The sequence below is a fragment of the Heterodontus francisci genome, chromosome 12 (genome assembly GCF_036365525.1).
Source record: "Heterodontus francisci isolate sHetFra1 chromosome 12, sHetFra1.hap1, whole genome shotgun sequence".
In the NCBI taxonomy this organism is placed as follows: Eukaryota; Metazoa; Chordata; class Chondrichthyes; order Heterodontiformes; family Heterodontidae; genus Heterodontus; species Heterodontus francisci.
The window spans coordinates 57,711,199-57,727,157 of record NC_090382.1 but is presented as its reverse complement, the minus strand read 5'-3'; the positions used below and the strand labels follow the sequence as shown (position 1 = coordinate 57,727,157).

The window sequence follows — 15,959 nt, the reverse complement described above, 5'->3', positions numbered from 1 at the left end:
AAATGACATCTCACACACTAATCTTCCCGATGGTTATTCAAGCGCAGCAGGGTTTATTATATTTCTGGTGGGAAGAAATGTCCATTAGCCTGGGAATCGAAGAAAATAAAGAGGATAGTTAAAAGCACCTTAGCTGCTGAGACACTTGTACTGATAGAAGGGATAGATATGGGTATGTATTTATCGAGTATTTTAAAGGAACTCATATAAGGGGCAATCGGAGAAAAAATTCCTATAGAATGTTATACATATAACCATTTTCTCTGGAACAATGTCCATTCGACAAAAAGTGCCACAGAAAAGAGGTTGAGGATTGATCTCACGAGTATAAAAGAAATGCTGGAAAGAAAAGAAATTTCCAAAATAAAATGGGCCAACACAAATCATCAGTTGTCGGATTGTTTTACGAAGAGAGGTGCTCATTCAAAGAAATTGTTGGATGTCCTCGAAGAGGGCAGTTTTGAGTTCTGACGCGTTAGGAAAACGTGGAAACTTTTTAAATGTTAAGATTGCTTTGTAATTCTTTAAGCAAGTTTTTTTTTTAAAAAGGGGAATATACAGTATATTAATGGTTGCTGCTGTTGAAGGTTAATGGTATAATAAATATATGTATTTAATTTAAAGAAAAGAGGGGAATCTGTTAGTGTCTACTAAGTTCTGTTAATGAATGTTAAATATCTAGTAGTTGAAGATAATAGGGTGAACAGGTGTTGGGTGTTGATTGGTTAATTGTACTCAGATGTATATATAGAGAAGAGCCAGCCAACACTGGCTGGGTGTTGTTGGGAGTGGAGAAGTAAGCTCCGTGGCAAGCAATAAACAGTCTCCACCAAAGCATCCTAGTCTCAGCGTTGTCTTCACAATTAGGCTTGGAGGTTTCTCTAACAACTCTCATCACCACCACTAAGACCACCTATTTCTACCTCTGCAACATTGCCTGACTTTGCCCCTCTCCCAGTACATTGCTGCTGAAACCCTCATTCCTGCCTTTGTTACGTCTAGACTTGACTATTCCAATGCACTCCTGTCTGGTGTCTCACATTCTACCCTCCATAAACTTGAAGTGATCCAAACTCTGCTGCCAAGTCCTGTTCACCTATAACCCCTGTGCTCGCTGGCCTACAATGACTCCCGGTCAAGTAACAACTGGATTTTAAAATTCTCATCTGCATTTTGAAATCCTTCCATGGCCTCGCCTCTCCCTATCTCTGTAAACTCCTCCAACCCCACAAAACTCCAAGATATCTGTGCTCATCTAATTCTGCCCTCTTGAGCATCCCTGATTTTAATCACTCCATCATTCGTAGCCATGCCTTCAGTGCTTAGGCCTAAGCTCTGAAACTTCCTCTCTATACCTCCATCACCTCTCTACATTGCTTTCCTCCTTTAAGACACTTCTTAAAATCTCTCACTTTGACCAAGCTTTTGGGCATCTGATCTATTATCTCTTTATGTGGCTGGGTGTCATATTTTGTTTTATAATGCTCCAGTGAAGTGCCTAGGGATGTTTTATTACGTTAAAGGCATTATATAAATATAAGTTGTTGATGAATTAAGAGTATCATGCTAGCAGCATATTGACTACTGCGAAGTATACTGGCATAAGTAAAATAATATACTTTGTATATTTTATATACCACTTCTCACATCACCAGGATGCCCCGAGGCACTCTTGAGCCAATTAATTATCTTTTAAGGTGTAGTCACTGTTGTCATGTAGGCAACGCAGAAGTCAATTTGCAAACAGCAAGGTCTAACAAAAATCATAAATGACCTATTAATCTATTTTGGTGTTCTTGGAGGGACAAATGTTAGCTAAGACACCAGGAGAACTCTCTTCCTCCTCCTCATAAATGCAGAGGGATCTTTTACATCCACTTAAATTAGCAAGAAAGGCCTCTTTGTAACATACCATTCAAAGGACAGTACCTCCGACCAATAGGCACTCCATCTGTACTGTAATGCAGGGTCAGCTCCTGCAGCAGAGCTTAAAGTTACTTTAGACTCAAAAGCAAAACAACCACCACTGAGCCAAGTTGGTATATTCGAACCAATGCTCTAAATGAGCTTATTTGCAACACTGCTCTCATAATTGATTGTATCACTCACTGTAAATCCTGTCACTAGTTTAATGTACTTAACAACACTCATTCTTCAACAAATTACAAAATGCTTTCCTACTTACTGAAACAGAACACTGTAGATTTAATGAGCTTAAGGTTTCTATACCTTACATTCGAAAACTTGTCATCACAAGATAGAACTGCCCTGGCTATGGTTTGCTGGGGCACATCATGTTTCAGCTGAAAATCATCCTCAAGTGTTTGAACAACATATTGCAGGAACAACAGTCGATCGTTCTTGGTCAAAGAATGCTTCCTGTGAGGATCCTTGAAGTGCATACACACACAAGTCATGAGGATTAGATTAGTATAGGAGAAGAAACATCCATTTCAGTATTTTGCCAGTAAAATGGCACAGTACAAAGTTTACACTGCTGTTTACTAAATGAAAGAATGTCATCAAACTTGATGAATCCAGTTTGGCCAGCTTCTTCACAGTAGTCAGATATTTCAGAGAACTACTCAGTCTTCACACTGGCAGCAATCTCTTCAATTCTCAGTGCATCACCTCAACAATCAGAGTAACAAATATATTAAATAAATGAATGATGACCCCAAATATAACTAGATGCAATTTCAGAAGCATTCTAATTAACAAGTCAGGATACCTATGGTGGTGACCAGGGGCAAAATAAATCTGCACAAAGTACCTGCGGTCCATTGCTTGAGGTGTGAAATTCCACTGCGGGGGTTGTGGTAGCCACTATATATTTCTTCGGTGGTATTACTGCTCGTGGGGAGTGAAGATAACTGATGACCTTTTGTCCTTTTGTAATTCAGAGGAATATGTCACAGGTAGATTTTATTTATTAACTGACTACAATGAGCTGTTCTGGCAGCCAGCTGAAATGGGAATGGATGCTATTTCTGATCATTTGAACTATGGAAAAAACCGTAGAATAGTTCTCCAGAAATACAAAATAATGAGGCCACAATTGCAGGATTGCCAGCTGAAAGGTGCTGAAAACACACTGTTCAGAATTCCCATTTCCTACAATGGTTTTAAAGGTGTTCGAAGTGGGCAAATTAATTCCTATACTTTGAGAACAGGATGTCAGATTTGCACAGCTTCGATAAGGATGGCTATAAGGAGAAATAGCGGCTAATTCATGAGAAAATCCTAATAATTAAGCAATTCTGAAGTAGATTTTATCTTTCTACCTCAAAGTTGCACTTTCTAGGATGCTTTACCTGTGGTTATTCCCTCCTCTCCGGGAGATCTGAAAAGTGACTCTTTTGTTGGATCAGTTGGTATATTATGGTTCTGAGCCATGCACACTATATACATAAATAAAAGCAAAATACTGCGGATGCTGGAAATCTGAAACAAAAACAAGAAATGCTGGAATCACTCAGCAGGTCTGGCAGCATCTGTGGAAAGAGAAGCAGAGTTAACGTTTCGGGTCAGTGACCCTTCTTCGGAACCGGTTCCGAAGAAGGGTCACTGACCCGAAACGTTAACTCTGCTTCTCTTTCCATAGATGCTGCCAGACCTGCTGAGTGATTCCAGCACACTATATACATCCCAGGTTTGCTTTCATAAGGCTAGCATTTGTCCCTCCAAAAACACCACAAAACCAGATTCACAGAACGTTTATGATCATCATTAGACCTGTCCACATTAGGTAATCTCAGTTGGGGCTTCAGTGTTTCTATTGCAGACCCATTTTTGGGCCAGTATGTGGATGTCAGGTGAGGGCATGTTTGAACTTGGATGTAATGCCTCCACATAGAAGGTATATTATACCCTCACCCTTGGCAGGAATACTGCAATCAATAGCACTATAGCACTTCAAGACAGAAGGGATAAGTGAATAAAACTGAAGGATATATAGAGATATATATATATAAAAAACAAAACAAATAAAGGAATATTTTCATCTAAGGAAAAATGAAGTGTGCAACAAAATAAACTGATTATGTAAAACAAACCTAAAAATAATTCAATAAAAGCAAAATACTGCGGATGCTGGAAATCTGAAACAAAAACAAGAAATGCTGGATTCACTCAGCAGGTCTGGCAGCATCTGTGGAAAGAGAAGCAGAGTTAACGTTTCGGGTCAGTGACCCTTCTTCGGAACTCCGAATTAAAAATAATTCCTCAGCTCTACACTTTTCTAACACCTTTAAAAGAGAGACTGTCTTTTTAAAAGCTCCAGATCTGTGTTACCTTGTTCTCCACATGATAAGCTAGGAGGTCCCAGTCCCACTGCACTGTTGAAATATTTGCTGGATGCAGCCTATTTAAATATAAACGAAATATTAGATTACTTTAAAAATCAGTCCACAGGTCAACAATTAAAAACAATAATTCACACATGACACAACACATAACAATTAGCTCATGCAACAGCTCACAGCATTCAAGAATTGATTTTAAAATTACGCCTCAGATACTAACCCACAGCTCAGTTAATAAATGCACTAATATGTAATTAAGGTATGCAGACCAAGCCAGGAAGTTGCTAGGTTCAATCCCCTTGCTGAGCTGAGTTAGTTGATTTCAGTTAGACATTAGTTGGGGAGGGTGCTACACTTGGCCTTAACAGCTCCTGGCTAAAGAGGCAGGGGTTCAGCCTGGTTCCTGCTCCTGATTGCCATTTGCTGGAAAGCGCAGATGTTGGCTGAATTCAGGATCTGACTGTGTTGTCCTGTGTCGTTGAATTAATTAATTGTGGCTCAGTTGATAGTGGTCTTGCCTCTGTGTCAGAAGGTCGGTTCAAGTCCTACTAGATAGTTGAGCAAAAAAGTACAGGTTGACACTCCAGTGCAGTACTGAGAGAGTACTGCCCTGTCGGAGGTGCTGTCTTTCAGATGAGATGTTAAACAGAAGCCCTGTTTGCTCTCTCCAGTGGAGATAAAAGATCCCATGGCACTATGTTGAACAGTAGTAGGGGAGTTGTCCCTGGTGACTTTGTTAATATTTATCCCTCAACATCACAGAAACAGATTATCTGGCCATTATTAAACTGCTGTGCGTGGGCACTTGATGTGTGCAAAATGGCTGCCACCTTTCCTACACTGGCTGTAAAGTGCTTTGGGATGCACTGAGATCATGAAAGGCACAATATAAATGCAAATCTTTCCTTAACAGCCAGTGAACAATTCACTGTCCACACTCACAAAAAGAATAGTACCCAGCCCAAGAAGCCAAAAACCAGTCATCACATGTGGAAGTGTAGCCCAACAAGAGCTAGTGCCTTTAGGAGAGATGAGGGGGAAACAAAATAGACATTAGGCTCCTTACCACATCATTAAAACAAATACATATGCAGTTAATGTCATTCAGGGAACTGTCACATGTGTGCAAAACAGTCAGAAACAACTTGCACCTACATTTGAGGTTTAGGGCTTTTCTAGATGATGAAATAACTTCATTAACTACCCACTTACAAGTTAACCTGAACTTAACAATACATTTCAAGGAGCCAGAGCTAAAGTACACTGAAACTTTTCTTCTTCAGCAGTACAGATTTAACTGCTTTTTATGCTGTTTGTATACCATACCTTTGGCACTGAAGGAGGCCATTCAGTTCTCCACTGAGCAATCCAGTCAGTCCCACTCCCCCGCTCGACCCCCGTAGCCGTGCAAATTTATTTCCTTCAAGCTCCCATCCAATTTCCTTTTGAAATCATTGATTGTTTTGCCTTCCACCACCCTCATGGGCAGCGAGTTCCAGGCGATTACTACTCGCTGCATAACAAATTCCTTCCTCACATTCCCCTTGCATTTCTTGTCCAAAACCTTCAATCTGTGTCCCCTAGTCCTTGTACTATCAGTTAATGGGAATAGCTTTTCCTTGTCTATTTTATCTAAGCCGTCATAATCTTGTACACCTCTATCAAATATCACCTCAATCTCCTTTGCTTCACCTGAGCTTCTCCAACCTAACCCTGTAACTAAAATCCCCCCATCTCTGGAAACATTCTGGTAAATCTCCTTTGCACTCTCTCAAGGGCCCTCACAGCCTTCCTAAAGTGTAGTGACCAGAACTGGACGCAATACTCTAGTTGGAGCCTAACCAGAGCTTTAAAAAGATTCAGCGTAACTTCCCTGCTTTTGTACTCAATGCTTCTACTTATGAAGCTCAAGTTCCCATATGCTTTGCTAACCACTCTCTCAATATGTCCTGCCACCTTCAAAACTCAATGCACATGCACGCCCTGGTCCCTCTGTTCCTGCACACTCTTTGGAACTGGGTCAGCAAGTCTACATTGCCTCACCCTATCCCTTCAGCCAAAATGCATCACCTCACACTTCTCTGTATTCAATTCCATCTGCCACTTGTCTGCCCATTCTGCTAGCCTATCTAAGTCCTGTTGTAGGCGATTCTTATCATCGTCATTGTTTGCAATTCCTCCGAATTTGGTATCATCGGGAAATTCTGAAATTCTACACTGTATTCCAAGATCCAAGTCATTTATATATAGCAAAAAAGGCAGCGGTCCTAGCACTGACCCCTGGGGAACACTACTGTTTACCATCCTCCAGTCTGAAAAACAATCAATCATTCACCACAACTCACTGTTTTCCGTCCTTAAGCCAATTTCTTTTTACCAATTTGGCACTGACTCTCCTATGTCACGAGCCTCAATTTTATTAACCAGCCTTTATGTGGTACTTTGCTCCTCTAGTTCTCTCATTATTTGGAGGCCTATAGAATACCCCCAGAAGCATGATCATACCCTTTTTGCTTCTCAACTTTAACCAAATGGATTCTGTCCTTGCCCTCTCAAGGACATCCCCTCTTTCCTACACTACAATGTCGTCTTTAATCAGTACTGCCACCCCACCTCCCTTTCTTCCTTCTGTGTCTTTTGTGAACATTTTATATCCTTGTATATTAAGCACCTAGTCCTCACTATTTTTAAGCTAAGTTTCCGTTATTACCACTACATCATATTCCCATACAGCTATTTGTGCTTGTAGCTCACTTACTTTATTCACCACACTTTGGCGCATACGTACATGCATTATAATCCTGTCTTTGCATTTCTCGTTGTCGTTCTCAGTCCATTCGTATCTAATATGGAATACTCCCTTCTCGAATACTTTCCAACACACTCGCATTATGTAGCTTATTCCTCTTTTCTATTTCTATATGCTGGTACACCTCCCACTGTCAATTTGGTTTAAACACTCCCCAACCATACTGGTGAATTTTTTTTGGTCCTGTTGAAGAGCAACCTGTCCCTTTTGAATAGGTGCCTTCTGCCCTAGAAATGGTCACAATGCCCCAAGAATCTGAAGCCCTCCTCCTGAACCATGCTTCAAGCCATACATTAATCCACCCTATCTTTCTATTTCTACTCTTGCGAGCACGTGGCACTGGGAGTAATCCAGAGATTACTACCTTCAAGGTCCTACTCCTTAATGTTATGATGTTGCTTCTATATTTTTTGTTAAGTTTTTTTTTGAGGACTCATGTACTTTAGAATTATGGGCATTGTTTTATTTGGGAAACTGAAAAGGATTCCATGGATGTTTTTTTCATTGAGGTCATCCTCAGTCAACCTTTACTGGAAGTCACCTGTATTCAGATAATTACCCAGCAGAGGCTTTTTGACTTAGGGGAGATGTTTACAGAGAAGTGACAGGTCAAGATTTATAGGGTTCAGGAGGCTTGACTCTTGAGATATTGTTTTTAGTTTCACTTTGGACAGTCAATTGGGGTTTGGACAGTGTTTTGAAAGGCGTTTAAAAATCAACCTGCCAAAGGCAAAACCCCACCTCAGCCTTTTCTATCTCTTTGAGAGGCTTTTAGAAGCGAGTGTAAGAAATAGGGTAACTGATGCTGCATTCCTCCTGAAAGGCCTGCCAGACACCCCTGTTGCTGCATTTCTCCTGGAAAGTCTGCCAAACTGATCTTCAACATCGTCTGAAAAGAACTGTTCTAGAAAGATCCCAGTGATAGCCATCTATATGTATTTGGGACACCAAACCAAAAAGGGACAAGTGACATTGTTCCATATCATCTCTTTTTTTTCTTCAAAAATTAGCAAGTATTTGGCCAAAGTATTCTTTTTATGTCTTTTTTTTGGTAACAGATCTCGAAAGAGAAAATCTCTGTTGGGGGAGATCATGTTGAACAAACTTGATTGAATTTTTTGAGGAGGTGACTAGATGTGTAGATGAGGGTAAAGCAATTGATGTAGTCTACATGGACTTCAGTAAGGCTTTTGATAACGTCCCGCATGGGAGATTAGTTATGAAGGTAAGAGCCTGTGGGATCCAGGGCAATTTGGCAAACTGGATCCAAAATTGGCTTAGTGGCAGGAGGCAGGGGGTGATGACCGAGGGTTGTTTTTGCAATTGGAAACCTGTGACCAGTGGTGTACCGCAGGGACCCTTGCTGTTTGCAGTGTACGTTAATGATTTAGACGTGAATATAGGAGGTATGATCAGTAAGTTTGCAGATGAGACGAAAATTGGTGGTGCTGTAAATAGTGAGGAGCAAAGCCTTAGATTACAGGACAATATAGATGGCTGGTAAAATGGGCAGAGCAATGGCAAATGGAATTCTGAGACGTGTGAGGTGATGCATTTTGGGAGGACTAACAAGGCAAGGGAATATACAATGGATGGTAGGAAGGATGTGATTGCACTGGAGAGGAGATTCACCAGGATGTTGCCTGTGCTGGGGCATTTCAGCTATGAAGAGAGACTGGATAGGCTAGGGTTGTTTTCCTTAGAGCAGAGAAGGCTGAGGGGAGACCTGATTGAGGTATACAAAATTATGAGGGGTATAGATAGGGTAAAACTTCATCCCTTAGCGGAGGCGTCAATAACCAGGGGGCATAGTTTTAAGGTAAGGAACAGGCGCTTTAGAGGGGATTTGAGGAAAAAAAATTTCACCCAGAGGGTGTATGGAATCTGGAACATACTGCCTGAAGGCGTGGTAGAGGCAGGAACCCTCACAACATTTAAGAAGTATCTAGATGAGCACTTGAAATGCCACAGCATACAAGGCTACGGGCCAAGTGCTGGAAAATGGGATTAGAATAGATAGGTGCTTGATGGCCGGCATGGACACGATGGGCCGCAGGGCCTGTTTCTGTGCTGTATAACTCGATGGTTCTATTTTTGGGTTAACCAGTGTGTGTGTGTGTGTGTGTGAGGGGTTAAGGTAAAAAGGAAATCTCATATTTCAATCTGTGCTAATGCTTTGCTACTGGTTAAGTCTTGTTTTATAATAAACTGATAATTTTGTTGTTTATTAAAGATAAGTGGTTGGTGCATTTTATTCTGGGATAAAAATGCAGTCTATGATTGACTGTAAGGGTAACTGGATACACATTTAAATATATGTTGTGACCGGTGGAGAGGTGGAACCAGGAAAAACAGTGTACTCCTCCCGCCTCAGTCGTAACATTAACTTCTTCCCTAGCTCTTGAAAATCTGACTGTAGGATCTCAATACCTGTCATCGCTGTGTCCTTGGTACCCATGTGTACCACAACATCTGGCTCACTCCCTTCCCCCTGTAAAATACTTTGTACCTTCTCCGTGATGTCCTTTACCTTGGCACCAGGGAGGCAAAACACCTTCCAGACTCATGATGACAATTACAGAAAAGCCTGTTTGTCCCCTTGACTATGGAATCTCGTATAACAGCTGCATTTCAACACTTTGTAGTTCCTTCCTGTACAGTCCTTTGCCCATTGGTGCCCTCGTCTACACTGCACTCCCTCAGGGTATCGTCACTCCCAGCTGTCTCCAATGCTGAGTACCTGTTAGAGACTGCCACACACCTCGAAGGCTCCTGCATCTCCTGCCTTTTCTGGGTGGCCATCCACCTACTATCCCGAACTATTCTTGCCTGTGGGGTGACTACCTCCTGGAAAATACAATCCAGGAAACTCTCCTGCTACCTGATGCTCCACAGTGATTCCAGCTGCCCCTGAAATCCTGAGCTCGAGCTGAAGCAGCTGGAGACACTTCCTGCTCACATCCCCCCCCCTCCCCCCACAAGACACGTGAAGTGTCCTGGAGTTCCCACATAGTGCAGGAATTGCAAGCAACAGATCTCAGATACCCATCCATGATGTTTAAAAAAACCTCTATTCCCTCTTTAACAATCTAGTTAGTACCTTGTTTAAACTATCAATTTTAATTAATACCTCTAAGCGCTGCTTTGTGCTTAGACTCTTATTAAATCACTTACTGTTATACTAAATTCGACAGAATATTTTTAATTTCCCAGCTTCTAATTTGAACCAACACTCTAGTTTACTGCAACTTTAAAAGAAACTACATACCAACTGGAGACTTTCAAAGTTATAAATGGTTCAGGTTGCAAATTGGAGTAAAATTTACAGCTGCAGGGGTATTATCATTTAAAAAAGGTATATTATACCCTTGACCATGGCAGGGTATGTTATAAAGTACTTTTTAAATAACAGTTTTTGAGCAGGTGGCTTATCACGCCTAACCCTCATCAACTGTGATGTTGAACCCATTTCTGTGAAACTGTGGCCACACTGGGGGTAGAGTAGGATTACACAGCTTCAGTTTGCTCATGCTTTAAATACCAACCCTCTACTGCAATTCACATAAAAATTTACATGTTTTAAACTGAAAAGTAGTACAAAATCCCAACAATGGTAATACTGCTTACCCACACTAACTTGGAATATGGTTGCCTTAGACCTATTCTATTTCTGAAGCCTTTTTTGACTACTGAACTCAGAATCCTGTAGTAGGAGGAGCTGTGTTAATTCTTTTAACACATTTCAGTCATGAGAGCTAAGATGAATTGAGGACATGTAGCAAATTAGTCAAACAAAATGACCAGGTGATTTCTGTTTGTGTATACAATTCAGAAGGGAGAATTAGATTTTGTCACATACAAGGCACACTGTCATGCTGATATTCATGATACAATGCAGTTGTTCCTTCACAGTAACACTCTAATAGAAGGCTCTATAGCAAACTTAACTTGAGCTTTTCTGAACATATTATATTACATGCGAGTAATAAACCTCAGATTCATTCCTCACTTTTATGGACCAACACACTCAACTTGTAACCCACTGCTCAGCCTGATCAATTAAATAGGACTCAACAGCAACAGACTGCCAGGTAACACCTTTCTAAGCATTTCCTGGTGTTAATAACTAATGTAGTTTTTTTAATGCAATCCCTTCAATGGATTATCTTTGTTGTTATCGTTATATGTAGAAAAATTGCTGTAATAGTGGTACCTATTCTGACAACTGTCGTTTCAACTGGGTCAGAATGTACTACCATTAATTAATTCTTCCAGTCCTGGCACTTAAACTAGTCTGTTCACTTGCCCAACGAGTGGAACTTTCTGGAAGAAGTCAATAGTTATATTAATATTAATTAGATCTGTTACACTATGTTATGCTATACACCTCCTGCATTAACAAAAACCTGTACATACTGTTGGATTTTCATCAGAGTCATGTAAGCAGACATAATGATGCTGGAGGATTCATTGCCCAGCAGTATCTTCTTGATTATATACTCCACAATTTTATGAGGCGGGTAATGTTGAGGAGATACAAAATCCATCAGAAACTGAAGGGTCCCTTGGGGAAAGTTTTCATCGATAGTGCTGTTTATCATACTGCATTGTCTTTGGGAGATCAGCTCTGGTTCCTTTGACTTACATTGGTGAGTTGTTGATGAACGAGAATGTCGATTTGCCTGCTGGAAAGAAAAAGATAAACAAATGAACTAATACAAAATGACAATGCAGCAAGAAAACATGTTGGCTGCCAAGTCAGTCTAAAAACTGTTTGAAACACTGCTCTGCTGGCTTGGTGAGCTTATCAAGAGAACTACATAGACTAGGAAGGTCATACAGACCAGGAAGACTACAAATCTCAGGCTATGCTGCGTTAGCTGATCGCACCAGCCCTGGATTGAATAGTGAAAATCAACTAGAGTTTCTGCTATCCAGTAGGTCCTGTGAGAGGCCAGAATTCGGCTTGGATTGGGCTTGGTTGTGATGCATCCTGTTTCAAACAGTCAGCTGACTCACAATTAAGGTTCACATAATTAATTAATGAGCATTTGGGCAAGGCAACAGTCTGTGCCAATGTGGGAAGATAGCAAAGCCAGGTATCAATGCCTTCAGGAGGGTAAAAACTAGTAAGAAAAATCTTAGAAAAAGTAATTTTGAGAAAACAAAATCTGAGAGCTTCTGATTATAATTATATTTGCCCCAATATCTCCTTATGTGGCTTGGTGTCAAATTTTGTTTGATAATGCTCCTGTGAAGTGCCTTGGGATGTTCTGCTAGGTTAAAGGCATTATATAAATACAAGTTGTTGTTGTGGGCATCGCAAGCAAGACTCATTATCGGCCATCCCATTTGTTCTCGAGAAGCTTGTGGTGGGCTTTCTTCTTGAGCCACTGCATCCCGAGTGGTGAAGGTACTCCTACTGTGCTGTTAGGGAGGGAATTCCAGGATTTTTACCCTGCAATGAAGAAATATGTCCAAGCCAGTATAGTGTGTGACTTGGAGGTGAAGGTCTTCCAATGTGCCTGTCCGTGGGCTTGGGAGGTGCTGCAAAAAAACCTAGGGAAGTTGCTGCTGTGCATCCTGTAGATGGTTGAGGCAGTGACTGTTTAGATAGTGGATGAAGTGCCAAACAGACTGCTTTGTCCTGTATAGTTTTTCCTAGAAGGTAGGCAAACAATATTCCATCACTGTCTTGACATGTGCTTTGTAAGTGGTGGAGAGGCTTTGGGGAGTCAGGAGGTAAGCCACTTTTTGTTTGCATGTCTACACTGAACCAGGTTTTAAAAAATGGAAAGGTAAGTCACTTCATCTGCATTATTTGGATATTTTGCTTAAACAATAGTTTTGTGATGTTCTGGGATTAAACTATTTTAATTTAAGGAAACAGTTTTAACTGAGAGCTCTTTAAATTTATTATGGCATTTGGTTATACATTTTGTTAACCATTTTCTAAATGGCCACCAATTCCGATTTCCTCGGAAATTCCTGCTTAGAGGACCTGGTTGGCACCATGCATATAAAAAAAGATCCTTCATCTCTGGGGGAGGCTTGAAACCATCACCTAAGTTAAGATCTCAAGATAACCAGATCTTGATCCTGTTTTAGTGATGAAATCTACAGTGTAAAACTACCTGAAATACACAAATTCCCAATCTCAGGGAATGTGGGAGCTGGAGATCTTCCTGTGGTGCAGAACAGGAGGATGTGGAATTGGAGTTTAAGGCATATTTTTAGGACAACTAGATAATTGCGTCCAAAATAGTGTAGAAAACTAGGTGCTCCGAAATGGAGTGTAAACAGGCTGCCAATTTGCTATTGCTACTTTTGTGCTATTACCGAGACAAATTTTTATGCCTTTGTTGCCGTCTGTCTGACTGAACTAATCCAGAAGCCAGGGATGAAAGAATCATAGTGATTCAATACTTTTCTTTAAGTTAGGTCTTCAGAACACTGATGGATCTTACACGAAAGATTAGGATGTAAAAAACATGGGGTAAATAGAAGGTACTGAAACTAATCTCAGTTGACTATTTTCTAGTGTGTTCCATTTTTTTTAGTAGCTATTCAGCTAAGCTTTTTGTTTGTTTTTATTTTTGGGTTGCAATTTTTTTCCTAATTTCTTCAGTTCCAATTGTCCTATCTATTCCTGTTGTTCATCAATGGAAGTGCAGGAGGGCGGGGGTGGAAAGAAAAGGCTTTTCTGCCTCAGTAACTTGGATGCTACTGTTCATGAATTCAATCCTTTCAAAAATTTTTAATACAAAATGCAAACTTAACAGATAGGAGGCTGCTGTTCAAATTTTGTTTGTACTTTCAGCTTGGGTCAGTGTTGAACTACCTGTCCTCTATCAATAACTGGAATTTCACTTTCCAACTGAAAGTGGCAAAAGAAACAGAGAGAAGAATATTTTTTTCCATGCAGTGAGTTGTTGTGATCTGGAATGCACTGCCTGAAAGGGTGGTGGAAGCAGATTCAAGAGTCACTTTCAAAAGGGAATTGGCAAAAAACTTGAAGATAAAATTTTTCAGGGCTGTAGGGAAAGAGCACAGGAATGGGACTAATTGGATAGTTCTCTCAAAGTACAAGGTACACAGGTACAATGGGCTGAATGCCTTCCTTCTGTGCTATATGATTTCATAAGCTGCAGAGCTGATATTTTCACAGGACCCAAACAGAAGTTACGGAATAGGAGCATTTACTCCAAAGTGTCATTGTGAGATGGAATTAATAAGCAGCATTTACATCTTGAGCAGCTCGTGTGATGAAGCTGCAGATTAACAACAAAAGGACTGCAAGAGCATAACTTACATTCCATACCAGTTCCCAGTCAGAAGGTCACATACATAGTTTCCTACATTTTTGAACAGGTCCAAGAGCTTAGTGACAGAAGTTAGTTAGCTTTAATTTATTGTAGTTGACAATGGTTCAAAAGATTTCAGCCTGTTCCATTTTAAAAAAGGAATCATGAATCTTTCAAATTTCATAAAAATCTACAAAAGCATTTAAAGGTATTGAGATGGGCATTAAATGGCTGATGTTCATGATGAGATGGCCTGATGTACAAACTTATGTTAGAACACGTGCTTGTTTCTAACCATAAAGGAACACAAGAGACAATACCACATATAAATATTGCTAATTCATAAACATTATATATTGCTTGAGCCTCCATGTCTTTGTGATTATAGTTGTCAGCAGGACTTACCTTGTACCATTTTTCATTTCCAGGAAGCTTAACAAATAGATGTTGAACTGGTGCCCCAATGAAGTATCGAAAATTTTGCAATGGTTCTTTGTCCACTGAACAGTTAGGGCTTGCTTCCTTAGCTTCATTTGATGCAAACACACGGTCTTCAGTCTTCTCTGATAACAGAACCTGATCACCAGACTGATCTAATGCCAGTACAAGGTCCTGTGCTTTGTTTTCGATTGGTAAACACTTTACTTCACTTTTGCTTCCCTTATCCTGACTCTGCAACTGATCCCAAGATTCCAGCAGTGGCATGTTTATGCCGGGAGGAGAGTAATCAAAAGCATGACCCAGTTCAACCTCCTCGGAGTTCTGAGGCAGCAATGATGGTATACCTTCAATATCTGTACTTAAAGCTGCTTTAACTCCATTAACTGTGTTATTAATTGTTTCTTCAAAGTTGCTTTTAAGATAATCTCCCAAAAGGTCCCCAGCACTACTTGGTGAGGAACATGGAATGAGTGCATCCGGTGAAAATGTTTCCAGAGATTCCACATCACTATTTATACTGGTGTTACTAGTTGAATCTACACTGCAACCAGAATGACTTATTCCACTTGATGTGCCAAGCAAATCTGCGTTTGTTGCAGTGAAGTGAGATTCTTGAATTTCACCAAGACCAATGAAGTCCAGTTCTGGCAATGGGCCTTCATCGGTAAGTTTATTGGAAACAGGTACACGTGAATTTCGTTCAGTTGTGACTTCAACTGTCAAACCAGGCGGAGCTTCAAGGTCAGGTTCATCCTTCCCCCTCATCCAATCAGATTGCAAGCCAGGAAATAGGCATTCCCCATTATTATCTGACAGATCTTCATCAGAATCGAGTATAATATGACTCAAGTTACTGGAAACAAGAGCCTGCAGGCTTTTCTCTGCTTGTTTACAATTTGTTGAATTGACCTGCATGATTCCCATGCTTTCTTCAGCACTAGTCACTTGAATGTGTACTTCATTTTCATCTCCTGTCAAATCAATATTGTCCTGAAAGAAAAAAAAGAAACATCCAAGTGTTTTACTTTGGAGTTAAGAAACCTTATTGGAGGGTTATGCTCAAACTATACTCCCAGATTGGATGTTCTTTGTATTGTAAGA

The 15,959-nt window shown here is 40.4% G+C and overlaps 1 protein-coding gene across 15 annotated transcripts in view; it reads right to left on the bottom strand.

Annotated features, from left to right (window-relative positions):
* simc1 (SUMO interacting motifs containing 1) overlaps window positions 1-15,959 on the bottom strand; it is a 146,819-nt gene that overhangs the window by 21,467 nt on the left and 109,393 nt on the right. For 14 of the 15 annotated variants that reach the window (XM_068043452.1, XM_068043448.1, XM_068043456.1 and 11 more), the window contains 4 exons: window positions 14,823-15,848; window positions 11,530-11,798; window positions 4,294-4,363; window positions 2,230-2,390 (listed from right to left, as the gene is read on the bottom strand). In XM_068043452.1, the coding sequence (XP_067899553.1) occupies window positions 2,230-2,390; window positions 4,294-4,363; window positions 11,530-11,798; window positions 14,823-15,848 (1,526 nt within the window). The remainder of the gene's footprint in view (window positions 1-2,229; window positions 2,391-4,293; window positions 4,364-11,529; window positions 11,799-14,822; window positions 15,849-15,959) is intronic. The other variant, XM_068043446.1, reaches the window with a different exon arrangement.